General features: G+C 41.9%; 1 protein-coding gene across 1 annotated transcript in view; it reads right to left on the bottom strand.

Moving 5' to 3' along the window:
- Window positions 1-18,154, bottom strand: part of KL (klotho) — a gene marked incomplete at both ends in the record, with an annotated part of 55,651 nt that overhangs the window by 9,317 nt on the left and 28,180 nt on the right. Inside the window, 1 exon segment of the mRNA XM_082014723.1 lies at window positions 4,250-4,760. Coding sequence (XP_081870849.1) covers window positions 4,250-4,760 — 511 coding nt within the window.

Genomic DNA, 18,154 nt, shown 5'->3' on the forward strand with positions numbered 1-18,154 from the left:
GGTTAAACCACAACAACATTCTAGGTCAACTGTTTGACTTTTCAGGATCACCACACACTTCATAGGCTAAAATCGGTGTCTACTGGCATCTGTTAGTACTGCCAGCATCACAGTTTTATTTTGAGATTCCAAATTATACTACTCACATTTAGTTGTATTAACACAGATTCAGCAAAATGTTCCTGGGCAAGGCTCGGCTTCAGGAAAGTACAAAGGAGTGTGCTTATTTTAATTACATAATTAGACCCACCCTAACTCAGCAATGCATTTAAGCACATTCTTAAATGTTCTTTTGAACTCCAGTTTGGCTCCACAGCCAGCAGAATTTATCTTTATTACTCACCATCTTCTGCCAACCCAAACTGGGTACTGACAGAATATATTTTCCAGCCTAGTAACACTGAAAGCATTATTTCAGGCAACCAGAATATCAAGATCCTCATTTCCTGGTTTTATTAATGTACCTTATTACAATCAGTTATGAAGGACCACATGGATTCTTGATTGCAACCCTGTTTGAATCAATTAAATGAACTGCAGTTAAATAAGCAATGAATTTGGCCCAGTTTCTATGAGAGGTCATGAGAAAATGTCTAAGGAAATGGAATATTTCTCCTCCTAAAGGCATCATTCTTCTGTGTTTGGCAAATGCCAGTATTTTTCTAACCTCTGCATATATCCCTGATGACATCTGCTATACCAGCAGAGTAAAAGCCAATACAGGTCCACTTTGTGAACCAGTTTCAGTGAGAATTTCTCTTCAAACAGCATCTCACCCCTTCCGTAAGTCATCACACAGCACTCCCACACTTCCTGAGTACCTCGCAAAAATTCTCCTCAAATCCTTCTCTAAAAATGGATTAATTTTTATATGTCACCTACGAACAAAGCAACTTGAAAAATTTTTGGAAGTTCCAAAAAGTTTGGAAGTCTCAAACATAGTATCCCACACTGAAAAACCACAATGAAACTTACTGTCAGGGTTTTTTTTTTCTTTCTCCTTTGTCCATCTCCCTGCTTTTTTATGTCTGTTGGTGTCCAAGCCAGGCTGACTGAAAACTACGTTGTCCTTGCTCCTGAAACTGAGTGGCCTTGTCCATACTACCTACTGGAAATAACTCCTGACCTGAGCAATCCCCCACAGCATGTCTAGAAGTGTGCTACTGTGCAGGCCAGAACTCTGTCAGAACTGGGTTAAAAATTAAACAACACTTCAGTTCACGCTCTATTTAACTCACTAGTATAGAAATAGTCCAAGGAAGCATGTCAGACCCATCAAACACAGATCCTTCAAATCCTCCGCTCAGCTGCTGTACAACCCCAGTGCATGAAGGTGTGGTGCCTTCACATGGCCCCTGCTTCCATGTGGAGGGTGCCCAAGGATCTGTTTTGCCTCTGGACATACCTGAGAATAGCTCGGTCCTGACTAGTCAGGGCCCTGGCTGCTCCTGTTCTCCTTAAGCCACTTTGGATTCAGTCCTGTTGGCTCCCCAGAAAATGACCTAACCCCTAGTCAACACGGCACAGAGGAGCTTGCGTGCCCTCCTGGACAACATGCTCTACTTTACAAGGAACAATCAATTTATTTGTTGCATCAGAGACAGAGCAGGGAAGTGAATATGACCCGACAGTAAGTGGTTAGATACCCATGTGAGAAGGCATCTCCAACCAATTAGCAGCTCTAATTAATATTTAACTAGTTTATATTACAGCTCGATTCACTCTATTCAACCCTATATGGAATTTGAGGGGAAAAAGAAGAAAGATCAATAATAGTAAACAGTAAAAGGATTTAGGGCTGTGAATCCCAAATAAAGAGACCCTTCCCCGGAGTCAAAAAATAAATAGAAAAAAATTATGTACGGTCCTTGAGTACAGCATGCTGTATCAGAATGGACATCAACATCAGCTCTTCAACCAAAACCAGGAGCACATCTTTGAGCAAATCTCCTTCTTTACCAGACTTTGCGTCTGTCCTGGTTTCAGCCAGGATAGAGCTGGTTTTCTTCACAGAAGCCAGTGTGAGACTGTGTTTTGGATTTGGGATGAGAAACTGTTGATAATGTGCTGATGTTTTGGGTTGTTGCTGAGCAGTCAAGGACAGTCCAGCTTCTCGTGCTGGCCTGACAGCAAGAAGGCTGGGGGTGCCCGGGGAGCTGGGAGGGGACACAGCTGGGACAGCTGACCCAGGCTGGCCAAAGGGATATTCCCTACCATCCAACGTCATGCCCAGTACATAAACTGGAGTTGGCCGGGGGGCGGAAATCGCTGCTCGGGGACAGGCTGTCGATCACGGGGTGGTGAGCAATTGCTGTATTGGGCATCACTTGTTCTTGTACATTCCTTTGTTGGTATTATTATTGTTGTTTCCTTCTCTCTTTCTGTCCTAGTAAACCGTGTTTATCTCAACCCACGAGGTTTTTTTTCCTAATTCTCTCCCCCGTCCCACTGCAGGAGGGGGAGTGAGCGAGCGGCTGCGTGGTTCTTAGTTGCCGGCTGGGGCTAAACCACGACAGCGTCACATCACAGACTGGTCTCGGGATGCATGACCTGGGTTCCTTTGAGGTGGAATTAATCCAGAAATGGGCTTCAGGAATGCACACAGTGTGGACACCAGGCCCTCAACACCAACTCTTTTTACGCTACAGGCTTGCTCCAACAGGGCTGCACTTACTCATTAACGTAGACACAGAAGTGTGGAGTAAATCTGGTGGTAACTAGCTCATGAACCTCTACATTACAGTGCTTTATTGCACAGTCCCTGAGAAAGCAAACATGATGCCTTTGTGGATCTTTCTCAACTAAATTCCCTTAGGTTTCACATGGACAACTTTGGTATTTACATTGGACTTTGCAGATTCTAATGGGAAGAGGAGTTGGGTGCAATAATTTTCATCATAATGATGGCAAAGTCCCTTCTGCGGATCCAGTTTGTCTTCGCTTTTTTTTTTTTTTCTGTAAAAAGTTTAGCCAAGTTTTAGTATTCTTAACTTAATATGACAATACTACTGTTGTTGTTGCTGTTATTATCATTTAGTAATTGGCACATTAAAAGGAAAGAAACTCTGTAAACTGAGATTGTTTCCAGCCAGCTGTGATTAAAAGGCAGATCCCTGTATGTATGTCAAGCAATTTCCTTATAGCTCTTTTATCTGACTTCATGCAAACTAGTAATACTGTACTTCCAGTAGTTAGTAACTGTTTTACACTCTAGTCCTCCCATTTTGGATGCACTGGCTTACGGTTTCTGGAAAAGCAGATGATACAAACATGAGACTCCTCTGCATCTTCATGAGCACTGAGAATAAAATGAAAGCCATTTTTGCCCACCCCCTGTATGAAAATGGCCATGCAACACAATGGCTATTTCATCTGAACTAACAAACAGCTACAATAACACTGTTTTTAAACCCAGAACAGTAGACTATAGACAAGTAAATCAATTATTAAATTGTAAATTAAGAAATTAAAAGACAATGAAAGTGGAAATGGGAACCCCAGCAACTTATTGGTGACTACTAGGATTGAAAAAATCTGTTTCGCCACAAGGAAATAGGAAAATAGAAAATAATTCTCACAGAAGGTAGTGTATTTCTCCTGCTATTTAGAAAAAATAATAGGTTAACGATTAATGTAGATTATTAATGTAGATTATATAACGTCAAACATTCCATTCTCCTTAAAATGATGTAAATCCAGATTATTGTGATTGATGTCCAGAGCTGTACCCATGTAAAATTTGTGCAAGGGCAACACTGAGATGCAGAATGAAAAGGTTCCAATTCTTCATTTAAAAATGTATTCTTTCAGCCTTATGTTTTCTTCAGAGGAACTCCTACTGCATGGTACTTACCCTCTCACATATATATTCTTATGTTTTGTACATATGCATTCATATGTCAGATATGAAAAAAAAAAACTGTTTATAGATAACACAGTAAATTTCCCTATGTCCATTGCAAGTATAGTTCACACACGTTTTGCACTTCCTCCCACCAAAGACAGTAGAAATTTTTCTACTGACTTCAAGGACAGCAGCATGAAGCTCAACAAATGCTATCTGCAGATATTAAGGGTCTTCAAGAGCTGAAAAGAACAAACCCAGGAAAGGGATTTGGGGTCTTATTTCACAAGTGCCAAGATGAATGTTAAAGACCAAAATCAGTTTTCAGTCTGGTTCTTTAGCATGTCTCTGTAGGCTATTTTGCATTATGATTTTGTCAAGCACATAATACAATCTCAGTCCTACCTTTTAATGTTTCCATAATGAACTTTTTTAGATAGTAAATGTATTTGGCATCATCTCTCTTGGTACTACCAGAAACAAACCAGCTGTTCTCCACAATGAATATTTGGGGGTTGTTATATTCATTGCTTATCCAGTAAAGGAGCTGCCTCAGGCTTATTGATTCCAACTGCTGAAATTTCATGTGGGAGTCCAAGAGCTGGAAACTCAGCGTAGGTCCAAAGGAAAGAGCAAAAAAGTCTGCCGTTCCCTTGATATACTTCTTCTCAACTTCACTGAATTCAGGCAACAGAGATGAGAGATTGCTCCTCATGCTCTCTGGATAGTCACCATCAATAAATATGGGCTTACCAAACCAGCCGAGCACAAAATCAAGGGATTTCTGACATTCTTTTATGTTTTTTTCAGTCATATGTTGAGGTTTTATCCAATGGGAGCTAAGGGCAATGGACACTTTTCCTCTCTGAGTTGGACGAAAATGGTCATTGTAGAGATGCCAAACTTTAGCATGGGCCTGTTGAAAAGAAAGACTGTAATTAATCATAGAATAATACAATCATAGAATCACAGAATCATTAAGGTTGGAAAGGACCTTTAAGATCACCGAGTCCAATCATCAACCTGACACCATCATGCCCACTAAACCATGTCGCAAAGTGCCACGTCTACATGTTTTTTGAACACTGCCAGTGATGGGTGACTCCACCATCTCCCTGGGCAGCCTGTTCAAATGTTTGACCACTCTCTCAGTAAAGAAATTTTTCCTAATATCCCCTGGCACAACTTGAGGTCATTTCCTCTCATCCTATCACTAGTTACTTGGGAGAAGAGACCAACACCCATGTCGCCACAACCCCCTTTCAGGTAGTTGTAGAGAGCGATAAGGTCTCGATAAGGTCTCCCCTTAGCCTCCTCTTCTCGAGACTAAACAGACTAAACAATCCCGGTTCCCTCAGCCGCTCCTCAGAAGACTTGTGCTCCAGACCCCTCACCAGCTTCATTGCCCTTCTCTGGACACACTCCAGCAACTCAACGTCCTTCTTGTAGTGCGGGGCCCAAAACTGAACACAGGATTCAAGGTGCGGCCTCACCAGTGCCGAGTACAGGGGCACGATCAGTTCCCCACTCCTGCTGGCCACACTCTTTCTGATACAGGCCAGGATGCTGTTGGCCTTCTTGGCCACCTGGGCACACTGCTGACTCGTGTTCAGCCGGCTCCCAACCAGCACCCCGCAAGCCTGTAGTGTTGCATGAGGTTGTTGTGACCAAAATGCAGGACCCGGCACTTGGCCTTATTAAACCTCATACAGTTGACCTCTGCCCATCGATCCAGCCTGTCCAGATCCCTCTGCAGAGCCCTCCTGCCCTCCAGCAGATCAACACTCCCACCCAACTTGGTATCATCTGCAAACTTACTGAGGGAGCACTCGATCCCCTCATCCAGGTCATCTATAAAGATATTGAACAAGACCAGCCCCAGAACTGAGCCCTGGGGAACACCGCTTGTGACCGGCCGCCAACTGGATTTAACTCCATTCACCACAACTCTCTGTGCTCAGCCATCCAGCCAGTTTTTTACCCAAATGCACCTGAAATTCCATTTCAAGTAACACAGTTAGTCTCAAGCACTGACATCCAGTGTCACATAGTAACCACATAAACACAGCATTTGAGGGCTCAGCTCTATTCGTTCATCAGCAGTTTCCAACTCCTAAATTAACTTTTCTTTAATGCCATATTAATACCATATATCAACTAGAAATCACTAGTTGGCTGGAGAAAAGCATCGCTGTTTTCCATGACATACTACTCCAGGCACTGAACACACTTCTGTTATCAGCTAGACACCTTATTAACTTTTATTATTGAGTGTAGACGTACTTCCAGTGTTTACAAAAATGAAAATGCATTTAACTAAACATGTTTCAAAGTATGTTTTCATTATAGGAATATCACTTTATCTCTCGATTCACAGATATATAAAGAAGGAAGGTCTATTCCTAAGAACTGCCCAGATCTCTCAAACAATACAAGGCAAAGAAACACTCTTGAACTTATACCTCTTTGAACCACAACACACAGTATAGAAAAACCTACCAATCTGGATTTTAAAAAGTCTGGTAAAAAACAATTTATCACAGCTCCTGAAAAATTATTCTAATAATTCAATTTAATTTGTTTTATTAAAATTTGCTATCTACCTCTAGCATCAGATTTCAACCACTTGTCTTGGTTGAATTTGTAATTTTATCTGTTACTGTGAGGAGATCTTTTCTATCAAATTTCTTTCCTGTGATCTTACAGAGTAAGTTGAAACAGTCTCTTGATGTTCCCTTTGAAAGCTAAATAGATTAAGTTCCTGGAGCCTTGCATTATCTCCAGGCATAGCTTCAAGCCCTTTAACCATTCTCACTGCTTTCCTCTGATTCTCTTCCAGTTTGTCATCATCTGTCTTAAGCTGCAGAAACAGAATTGGACATAATATGCCAGTGGTAGTCTTGCCAGCAGTAAAACCAGAGACAATTTAATACCCTATTTCTGTATGTGGCCATAGCATTACACTGTGAGCATATGCTCATCTAAACTACCTTATCTCCAGAGCCCTTCACCATCTAAAACATATTTTTCCTTTGCACCTACCTTATAAAAGAATTTTGACTGCTCCATTAATCAACATCCCATCTTTTTGCAGTCTACACATTAGTAGAAATTGTAATGCTTTTTTCTAGGTCATTGATAAAAACATTAAAAATATGACATCTATTCATTAGAATAAAGCCTACCTAATAACTATTCCCAGTTTACATTTGCATTCTGAGATTCATCAGTTAGTACTTGTTCATACGTGCTGTGATGACATGAACCTCCATTCTTGTCATACAAAGTCACAGGTGTGATGAATACATGTGACAGATTATTAATCAAAATGTCACATGCATTTTTGGCCCTCCCTGGAATATAAACCATATAGAAAGCCTTATAATTCCACTCCATGTAGTTGGTATGTTGGCAAATTTTATCATTAATACGTTGATAGCTGCTGTTCACAGTTTCCTTTTCATACGTTCTTACCATTCAAGCTTTGAACCACAATGATTTCCAGTTGCCATCATTACTAGGAACATTAAGCAATTAAGATTATTAATCATTTCTGACATAGACACTGTTAATTATCCAGGAAAAAAAAATGAGTTCTATCATTCTACTGTTCTTGCAGAATTTTAATTCTCACTGCTGGGAGAAAAATTGGAAGTGAAGGATAACTAAAGGTAAGATCAATAATCAAGGCTCAGTTCAGCTGCGCCCCATACTGAAACCTGCTGCCTTTGAGTCATCATGGGGCATATAAAACATCTGTGCAGATCTGACACCGGCTCTACAGGAGACTAGACCCATGCCCATTTAGAGTGGCCACCAAAACTCAAAGAAAACAATCTTGGAAACTGTGAATCACAGTACACACCTCTGTGCGTGTATTTGAATCAAGCTCTCAGTTGCAAACTTCAACGTAGATGCTCTCATTTATAATACATCAATAGCTCAAATAAATGTGATGCAGTCCTACCATCTGTCTATATTAATACAATGGATTTTGATGCTAGTGAGAAACTAAATATAGTTACCACTTCAAAGTCTCTTGTCAAAAATGAGAGCTGACCTAAGCACAGACTTAATTTTACTTCATGCTGAACCTCCATTACGCTGATGAAAGAATAAAAGACATTATGCACCATGACCAAAATGCTACACACCCAACACTTTAAATATGACTTTTAAAATATCATTGGGAAAAAATGTGCCACCACTTGCAACTCAAACTTGCACACCCGAATTTTCCCTCATAAAGATGCCATATATTCTTCCTCTGTTGGACCTGGCTCATCCCCTGATTTCCTGTCTCAGATCTTAAGATACCACCATGCACACTCTCCAACACACAATTTCATCTCACTCATCTGCACTTGCAAGTATGCTGCCCACCCACAGAGTACCTTGAGGACTGTGGAGGACTTGTCCCATAACTCTCAGCCCTCCCTATTCCTATCAGTGGAAAGAGATCTTCCAGCATTTTAGTAGCTTTGATTCTACCATGAAGAAAGGAGGAAGGAATCCCACAGGTTATCCCTCTATACAGTTAAGGAGGTGCTGTTTACTCTCTCATGACAATTAAAAAATATGAAATGTAGCAATGTGGGATTATCTTGCTCTGCTTTCTAAGCCAGTCATCTAGTCTGCCTCTATAGAAAATGAGAAGACTGTTGTCTAAGATATGCAGGGTAAGTCACTCTTTGGGAGTGCATCTCTCTCCAGTGATGACAGACAAAACCTGTGACTCAGTTTAGACACGACATGTTCTACAGACTGATGAAAGCAAGGGAGAAGAAGCCCACTTACATGTCTGCCTTCTGGAGTGTGCATGAAATTGAATTATATTATTTCCATAACACAACAGCTAAACGTAGAAAATACTGCATCAAAGTCTCCAGGCTCTGTGGACATAGATTAATGAAGTAGTTCAAAACTGCATTAAAATAAAGCTGGAAGAAGCCAGTGACAGTGCAGAATCTCTATGGAGATCTGGGACAGAATTCATTTGCCTAAAATTAGGTGTCTAAGGCAGTTTTAGAGACTTCAGAGTATTCCAGCCTGAATTGCAGCCACTTTCAGAAAGCTGTGAGTCTCCCGTAAATTCTAAGTCTCATCTCTCAGCTCCACAGAGACACCTGGGATACTACAGAATGTGTCAAATGATAATTTGCACCTATATCTATCTTCAGAAAAATGAATCCCTCTCCTAGGGTGGGACTCATTTTGAGCTGAAGACACCTTATATTTCGCTGCCCACATGTGAGCTAGATGCTGAAGCTCCTACTATAGGCAATGGACATCTCAGGCTCCACTCAGCTGCCTGAACACAGGCATCTAGTTGCCACTCCAGAACAATATAGGCCTAGGTCACATCTGCCGTTTCCATGCAGTTGTCCTAAATAGCCTGGGATGCCTCACATGGCACTACTTATACCGAGCTAACGGCATCCCATTCCAAGTCAGTCTACTCACTGGGGTCTAGTGAGCGATTCCCCAGTACAGTACAGCAGCCATATCGTCGCACTCAGCAGGACCACTAGCTAGGTCCTAATAACTGTATGGATTAGTCGTAGGATTTAATGTAGGTGTCTACATCTTTTGGAGATGTCTTACGTGAATGAGGCTGGAGGACGTGATTCAGGACCCAATGGGAGACCTGGGTCTTCTGGAGAGCAACAGGAGGCCAGGCAGAATATCCTAGGGTAGCTCAAGCAACACTATACCTCTGCTGGGACAACTGGAACATTCTAGATGTCTATTACCTATAACTGGAGATCTGTCCCAGATCATGTGCAGAGAAAATACGTAGGAACCAACCTACCATCAGTTACCACCTATATTTATCTGAAATCTTACTGCCTGATCTCAGTGACTTACTTACTGGTACCTATTTTTAGTTCATAGCTGACTAGGATTAAGATCATGGCAATCCACACTTCAGTACTTTTACTGACACACAGCAAGGTCACTCCATGTCCCTGGTTTTGCAATGTGCTGAGGGGTTTTCTTTGCTCCTTGTTAGCTCAAACAGATGTGCAGTGCCAACAGATCACTTGGCTTGACTGGAAAACCTTACTAAAAAAGACTGGTTACAAACTGCCTCTAGGAAGGGTTGTGCAGTCACCCATGTGTTATGAGCAGAACTAACTGCTAAAACCTGTATGCTGGTTTCCAGGCTGCTGAATTTGGGTAGTCTGGTCATTATTACTTGCATTCAGAGAGTAGCACATATGGTTAGATACCAAACACTTGACTGACACCTTTTTGGGGGATAGTACTCTATATTCTTGAACATGCTGAGCCTTGGGCTACGCCGGTATTGGGAAAGCTGCGGATTAGGATGGGTGCTCTCTGTGCTTACTACACTCTATTTTTCAGGGACAGACTGCCAGGAAAGCTTTTAAACTTTATTACTAGAAACTGGGCCGATGTACCTCCGACAAAAATGTCATTATTCAGTCCTACATCAAAAGCCCTTTGGGAATGGAAATAATTATTGGAATGACATGGGAAAGTCTAGTATATGATTAGTTAGAATGTGCTTTGTACCAAGAAGGGGAAAAATATAACGTGGTTTTCTTCCCCATATCATCAAAAGCAAGTATTTTAATCAAAAGCTACAACAAAGGATGTCACATTCCATGTAATGTTTCACCCTTAGATCCAAAGTCAAGTAGGTTTTACTCACACAGCCTTTGGGCAAACGTTCTCTTTCACAAGCAAATTATGTTCTTACTGATGAACAGATACAGGTATTTAGAAATTGCTTAAGGATTTTCCCATATTTCAGAACTGGTAAGATAATACCTTCATGTATACAGCACTTTGCTATAGGTAGTAGTAGTCATGTAGTAACTTAATTTTTCCTCTGTAAATCCTTCCCAAATATGTATTTTTCTAGTTTTCTTTTTACAGTCTGTTAGCCAACATTACCGCAGATGATCAATTCATTAAACTTGCTATTTTTGTTCAATCTCAACAACGTGGGACCAAAATTAGGCTTGTAAATGGTATACAGAACGCCAAGTAAACATTTTTCTGTCTATAACCAGTTAATGTAAATATTGCTACAATTATGGCTTTAAGTATTGATCACACACCTGAACTACACTGTTTTGTTCCAGTTCCTTTCTCAGTACAATCTAGCCGCCGTTTTTCACACTGTCCTGGTCATTGTAACATGCTGACACCTCATGAACACGAATGAATTTATGCCTGACATACATAAGACAGGAAGCAGTATCATTCCTATTTTAAAAATTGGGAACAGAGATACTACAACATGCACAGAAGGAGAAAAATTAAGTTGTAGAGCGGTGTATTAACTCCAGAACAATGCTTCTGTTTGGTATGACGCTCAGCTCTACAGAAAAAGCACCAAAGATGGCCTTAAATACTTGTCTGAAGGCACAGTAGCTAGCTAAAACACCATTTCTCCCTATCACCGGCAAGATAGAGGAGCTTTGCTAGCACGAGAATAAAAAGGAGAAAGTAACCTGAAAGCATGAAGCTAAGCCACAAGTATCAAGATACTCCAGGTACTCTAAAAATATTAGCAGAAAGGAGAAAAAAAAAAAAAAAAAAAGATAAGGAAGCAGATAAGAGTTATTTTTACACTTTGATTTTGAATTTTATAGCAGATGAAAGTCTGGGGAGGCTTGTACTTTCACATACTGTATGCATAAGCCTAAGTGAACACTATCACAGATAGATACGTGACAGAGAGGCACAAAGTGACCACAGTGTGACAGAAGGCAACCAACATCCCCTTGATCTCGTTGTGTCAGGTGGCTGCTGCAGGAAACCTCTCCTCTGGAGGACAGAAAGCCTAGATGTTACGGCACAAGCCCTGAGTTAAGCCTCTCTGAGGCTCACTCCTCCTTGACAGGCCCTTCGCTCAGCAGGTGCCCTGCGGCATGGCGGTCAGAGGGAAAGCGGCTGGACTGTGCAGTGCACCCTGCGCACCCCGCTGTCACCGTCAGAGGCTGCGCAAACGCAGGCGTACGCCTTCGGTGGGGGACTCATCTGTCCTGATGTCAGCCAGGAGAGTTCATTTTCTTCACAGAAGCTGGTGTGAGGCTGTGTTTTGAATTTGGGATGAGAAAATGCTGATAACGTGCTGATGTTTTGGGTTGTTGCTAAGTAGTCAAGGGCAGTCCAGCTTCTGATGCTGGGCTGCCAGCGAGGGGGCTGGGGATGCCCGGGGAGCTGGGAGGGGGCACAGCTGGGACAGCTGACCCAGACTGGCCAAAGGGGTATTCCATACCATATGATGTCATGCTCAGTATATAAAGCTGGGACGAAGAAGAAGGAAGGAGTGGAGGGACGTTTGGAGTGATGGCGTCTGTCTTCCCAAGAAACTGTTACACATGATGGAGCCCTGCTTCCCTGGACATGGCTGAACACCTGGCTGCCGATGGGAAGTGGTGAATGAATTCCTTGTTTTGCTTTGCTTGCGTGCACGGCTTTTGCTTTACCTATTAAACTGGCTTTATCTCAAACTATGAACTTCCTCACTTTTACTCTTCCGATTCTCTCCCCCGTCCCACTGTGGGGGAGTGAGGGAGCGGCTGCCTGGGGCTTAGTTGCTGGCTGGGGCTAAACCACAACATCATCTCACCTAATTTTTGTCATCACCTGCGTCTGAGCAATTCACGTGCACGGCGAAGGGGAAAGCTTCTAGGCCACAGTTCACGTGAGCCGTTTTTAAAGCCCAGATGGGAGTGAGATGAAAAGTGCCTGTTCCCCTCCACTCACCAGCCAGGCAGGCTGGCACGGCCACTGGAGTCAACATCTGTCCAAATAAACTGAAGCACTAAGAGACAAGTAGGCTGGGAAAGCGATTTGAAGTCTCCTAAGACATAACAGTCTCTGAAAATATAAAGGTCATCTGGAAAAGTATTAAGTGGCATTTGACTTTGAGAAGCAATGGGAGACGAGATAAAAATAGCTTTATTTCTGACAACAAGTGCTTCTGAGACACTTGATGTGTTTAATCATTTTCTGTTACCTCTGACAGAAAAGATTAATTATGGATCTACACAAAAATAGTTCAAGGAATGTTGTGACCCATGTGAATATTAAAGATATGAGAGATTCTTAAACAGAGTACAAAAAGAAGATAAAAGTACAAAGTAGTTTGAGTGATTTAAAGCTGAGAGACAATCTTGTGGTACTGAAGGGAGCTAAAATAGTCCCTGATAAAAAACTTGACTGATTGGAATCTGGGACACAATGCTCAGGAAGTATTTAGGGGAAGACCAAGATATAACCTTTGCTATCAAAATTGTTTTGGGCATGTTGGAGCTGCATAAACATATAAAAGCTCTAGAACTGAGACTGCCCAGCAAAGCCCTCTACCAGAGCATGAACCTCTTGGAGGACAGACCAGGCTCCAATCATGCTGACATATTCAAGTATACAAAATACTGACAAAAAAGATACAAGGGAAAGACATGGAGAATTTAGCTGTAATCCACAAAAGCAAGCACACAGAAGTGCATAAGCTGTAGTAAAAAGCACAAACCAAGATGATAACACCACTTTGCAAGAGTTTATAATCATCAGACAAATGTGCTGCACAAGGAAGATGAAAAAAACACCATGACTTTGGAGGAACCCTTAATGGGAACAGTCATAAAGGTTGTGGCAACTGAATACATTATTAGCCCGAAACCCAAAAGGAACATTAATGGATTTTAAGTCACATTCTGGTTGAAGTAAGATGGTTCTAGAAACAGTAGTGAGAAAAAAAGTTAAGCATATAAAACTCTCAGAAAACTCATATAGAACTGATATACCAACTATACTATGTAGAGTATATGAAACTGATGAAATAATGCCCAGTCAGAGCACTGAGATTAAATGGATGCTAAAAACCGGAAAAGACAGTAATAGTACTGGTGAGGAAAAGGCATCCAATATGGCTCCAAACCTTTTGTCTCATCAAGGTTTGCACAAACTGGATAGAGAAGGAAACAAAACAATTGAGGAAGGAGCTGAGGACTGCCTGCAGGAAGATCTCAAACTACAGAACGGAACTTGAAAAGCCCCTGAACTCACAGCTCTCTCCTGTGCTAAGGCAGAAGACGAAAGAGAAGATAGATAAACCTGTTGCTCTCAGAAGTCATACAGTGAGGAGGACAATCACAGTAACATATACACTCTTAATGACATCAGTTTAAAAACAGAAACTACTTTTGGTTATATACAGAATCAAAACAACTAAATAAATATATATAAGGCAAACATTTCCAATATCTTTCAGGGGAAAAATTCTGGAAGAGGTGACTAATGCCAAGCATTTTTCAGTGTTTGATGCATCACCTGGTTTTCTGGTTTTCACCTCATCCAGGTCATCAATAAAGATATTGAACAAGACCGGCCCCAGAACCGAGCCCTGGGGAACACCGCTTGTGACTGGCCACCAACTGGATTTAGAGCCATTTACCACAACTCTCTGAGCTCAGGCGTCCAGCCAGTTCTTTACCCAGTGAAGAGTAAACCTGTCTAAGCCACGAGCCGCCAGTTTCTCCAGGAGAATGCTGTGGGAGACACTGTCAAATGCTTTACTAAAGTCCAGGTAGACAACATCCACAGTCTTTCCTTCATCCACTAGGCGGGTCACCTGGTCATAGAAGGAGATCAGGTTGGTCAAGCAGGACCTGCCTTTCATGAATCTATGCTGGCTGGGCCTGATCCCTTGGTTGTCCTGCACAAGTCCTGTGAGCACTGTCAAGATGGACCGCTCCATGATCTTCCCCGGTACGGAGGTCAGGCTGATAGGCCTGTAGTTCCCAGGATCCTCCTTCCAGACTTTCCTGTAGACAAGCCTCCAGTCATCTGGGACCTCCCCTGTTAACCAGGACTGCTGATAAATGATGGAGAGTGGCTTGGCAAGCTCCTCCGCCAGCTCTCTCAGTACTCTCAGGTGGATCCCCTCAGGCCCCATAGACTTGTGGGTGTCCAGGTGGCTTAACAGGTCCTTAACTGTTTCCTGCTGGATTATGAGGAGTTTATTCTGCTCTCCATCCCCGTTTTCCAGCTCAGGGGGCTGAATACCCTGTGGATACCTGGACTAACTATTAAAGACTGAGGCAAAGGCAGCATTAAGTACCTCAGCCTTGTCCTCATCCTTGGTGACAATGTTCCCCCCATATCCAGTAAGGGTTGGAGATTCTCCTCTGCTCTCCTTTTGTTGTTAACATATTTGTAAAAGTATTTTTTGTTATCCTTTACGACCGTGGCCAGATTGAGCTCTAGCTGGGTTTTTGCTTTTCTAATTTTCTCTCAGCTTGACCTAACAAGATCCTTGTATGCTTCTTGAGTTGCCTGCCCCTTCTTCCAGAGGTGATAAACTCTCCTCTTTTCCCTGAGTCCCAGCAAAATCTCCCTGTTCAGCCAGGCTGGTCGCCTTCCCCGCCAGCTCGTCTTATGGCACATGGGGACCACCTGCTCCATAAGACAAGCTGTCGGGGAAGATGACTGGCCTGGCTGAACAGGCCAGGTCGTATGTGCTGGTTTGGCTGGGGTAGAGTTAATTTTCTTCATAGTAGCTAGTATGGGGCTATGTTTTGGATTTGTGTTGAAAACAGTGTCGATAATACAGGGATGTTTTAGTTAAGAGCAATGCTTACACAGAGTCAAGGCCTTTTCTTCTCCTCATACCACCCTGCTGGTGAGAAGGCTGGTGGTGCACAATAATCTGGGAGGGGACACAGCAGGGACAATTGACCCCAACTGGCCAAAGGGATATTCCATACCATATGATGTCATGATCAGCAATAAAACTATGGGGAAAATTGGTGGGGGGCCACTGCTCAGGGACTGGCTGGGTATTGGTTGGTTAGTGGTGAGCAATTGTTTTCATTTGCATCACTTGTCTTTCTTGAGTTTTATTTCTGTCTCTCTGTTATTTTCCTTTTCACTACAATTTATTATTATTACTATTATCATTATAATGTTTATTGTTTTCTTTTGTTTTATTTTGATTATTAAATTGTTCTTATCTCAATCCATGAGTTTTCTCACTTCTACCCTTCCAATTCTCTTCCCCCATCCCACTGGCAGGGAGAGTGAGTGAGTGTGGTGCTTAGTTGCCAGCTAGGGTATATCACGACAACATACCACTTCAAAATGCTTGTTCTACACACTGCTGAACTATGTTTCTTATCCCAGGTGTTTCACAGGGAGAAAGAATGTATTTCTGATGGTTTAAAGGGTACACAGACAGGACAGCAGTCTGATACCAAGGAAAAATTGTGGAAGCACATGAAGAGAATTTGTTTGGAAAGTGTCAGAGCAGCTGGCAGAAGCTAAACAAACAAAAATGGCTGATTCCATATAATTAAAAAAGTGTGTTAGGACGACAAATTTTCTTGACAAGAGATAGAGGTAAACATAAATAAAACTAAAGCCCATCATCAACATGTGAGCCAGACAGACATGGAAGTGGCAAAAATGCTGGGCCTAATCTAACTTGCTAAACAAACAGGCCAGCTTGGAAAGATGTCAAAGACAATCTATAATTTTGGGTGGAAATGGCAGAATGAAGAACCTAGGTTACTCAGTACCCATATCCCTGCATTTGAAGCACCCAGAGTAGAAGTTCTGTGCTCTGGTGTTAATGATTAGAATCTTATCCTGGGCTCACCATCAGATTAGCAATAAATTGACTCAACTGAAGTATGTATATGTTCCTGGAGATGTACTGGAACATTTTGTGTGTAACTTAATGCTAAGAGTTTCCCAGGAGAAAGATTGCAAGAAATCCCTGCCATACCATTATTACAAGAATATTAACTGATACTGGATTTGGCAAACCAATGTTTGTCAAGTTGAGAAAGGCAGATAGAAATTATTCCTGAGGTACTTGAATGTGCTGCCCTAAAAAACCTCAGAAGTTTTTAAGCCATTTAAAGATGAATGGGTAGAGGCTTTTCCCCAGCTATGGTCCCAAAAGAAATTAGATTGCAGGAGTATTCATGCCAAAGTGTTTATGAGTCCTGACCATAAGCCACAGAAGCAGTGAAAATATCCCCAAACCACAGAGAAAAGCTTATTGGAGCAACAAATAATTGCACGAATTCAGGCATTTCTCATGCTCTAGTCTGGCCTATCATAAAAGCAGACAGCAGGATTTACTGGCTAACAGTTGATTTTTGAGCAATGAATGCTGTTACACCATAAACCACACCTGTTGTAGCAAAATTGCTGGAGTTTGGCCTAACAGATTCAGCATATGCTGTCTTTGTGATCTTGTTATCAGGGCAAGGCTGGGAAGATTTTCCCCCTATATTTATGGGGCAGCAGTACTGCTTTATATGCACCCACCATGCAAATATATCACTGTGCTTCAGCTTTCTGCACTATTCCTATCATCCAAACATGGGAAAAATTATCAGAGGCTGATCAAATCCGTGTAATTTCATGAACAGATGATGTATTAACCCACAGGCAGACTCAAACGGAGCTGAAAGAGTTAATTAAACAAGCGTTAAGCCATAACTTTGGAAGCACAATTCTAAGTGAATTGATGAACAGGTCAAGTGGCACAGGAAAGAGTAAAATATTTAGAAGTAGACTGATCACCTTATCAACAGCAAGCAAAATTAACAGGAAGCTCCTTGCTCTACGAGCCTGCATGAGCTCAGATGTCTTCTGAGTTTGTTTATTTTTACTCTGGATTTTATATCCATGTTTGCAGATATTATTAAGCCTTTAACCAAGTTGTTAAAGAAGCAATGGGAGTGGAGATCAGGACAAAACCTGACCTCTTCAACATTCAGAAAAGGCTGGCATAGGTAGCCACACTGCAGATGCTGTTCCAGCATGGCCACTTTATTTGCACTTTGTTACCCCTCCAGAAGAAGTACAGGCCATGTCATCACCAAATCAAGGAATGGCAGTCAGTTCACTCTGTATGAAAAGAAGCATGTGGTGCTCCTGGGAGACTTCACATGGTGACCCAGAAATTACAGAGTGGGTGAAAGGTGTAATTACCAAGCTCAACATATTTAAGAGTATCAACAGAATAGTGTGGGCTCTGCAGAAGAATGAACTACAACAATAGGTGGTCCCCAGAGCATACCATGGGGATCTGATCCAATTTGTTCACACAAAAGTCACTTCGAAGAGGCTAGAAGAATAGAAATGTAGCCCCCTCTGGGAGAAGACATCAAGCAATCGGTACAGAATTATTTGATATGTACTATAGTAAATGTTTCTACTACAACTTCAGGCTGTCAGACAGACAATGGCATGTAACAAGACTCTGGTGTGTGCGCACAAGGCAGAGCTGAGCATCATTAAGCAAAGTCC

Source organism: Phaethon aethereus (genome assembly GCF_964289735.1).
Source record: "Phaethon aethereus genome assembly, chromosome: 1".
Lineage (NCBI taxonomy): Eukaryota > Metazoa > Chordata > Aves > Phaethontiformes > Phaethontidae > Phaethon > Phaethon aethereus.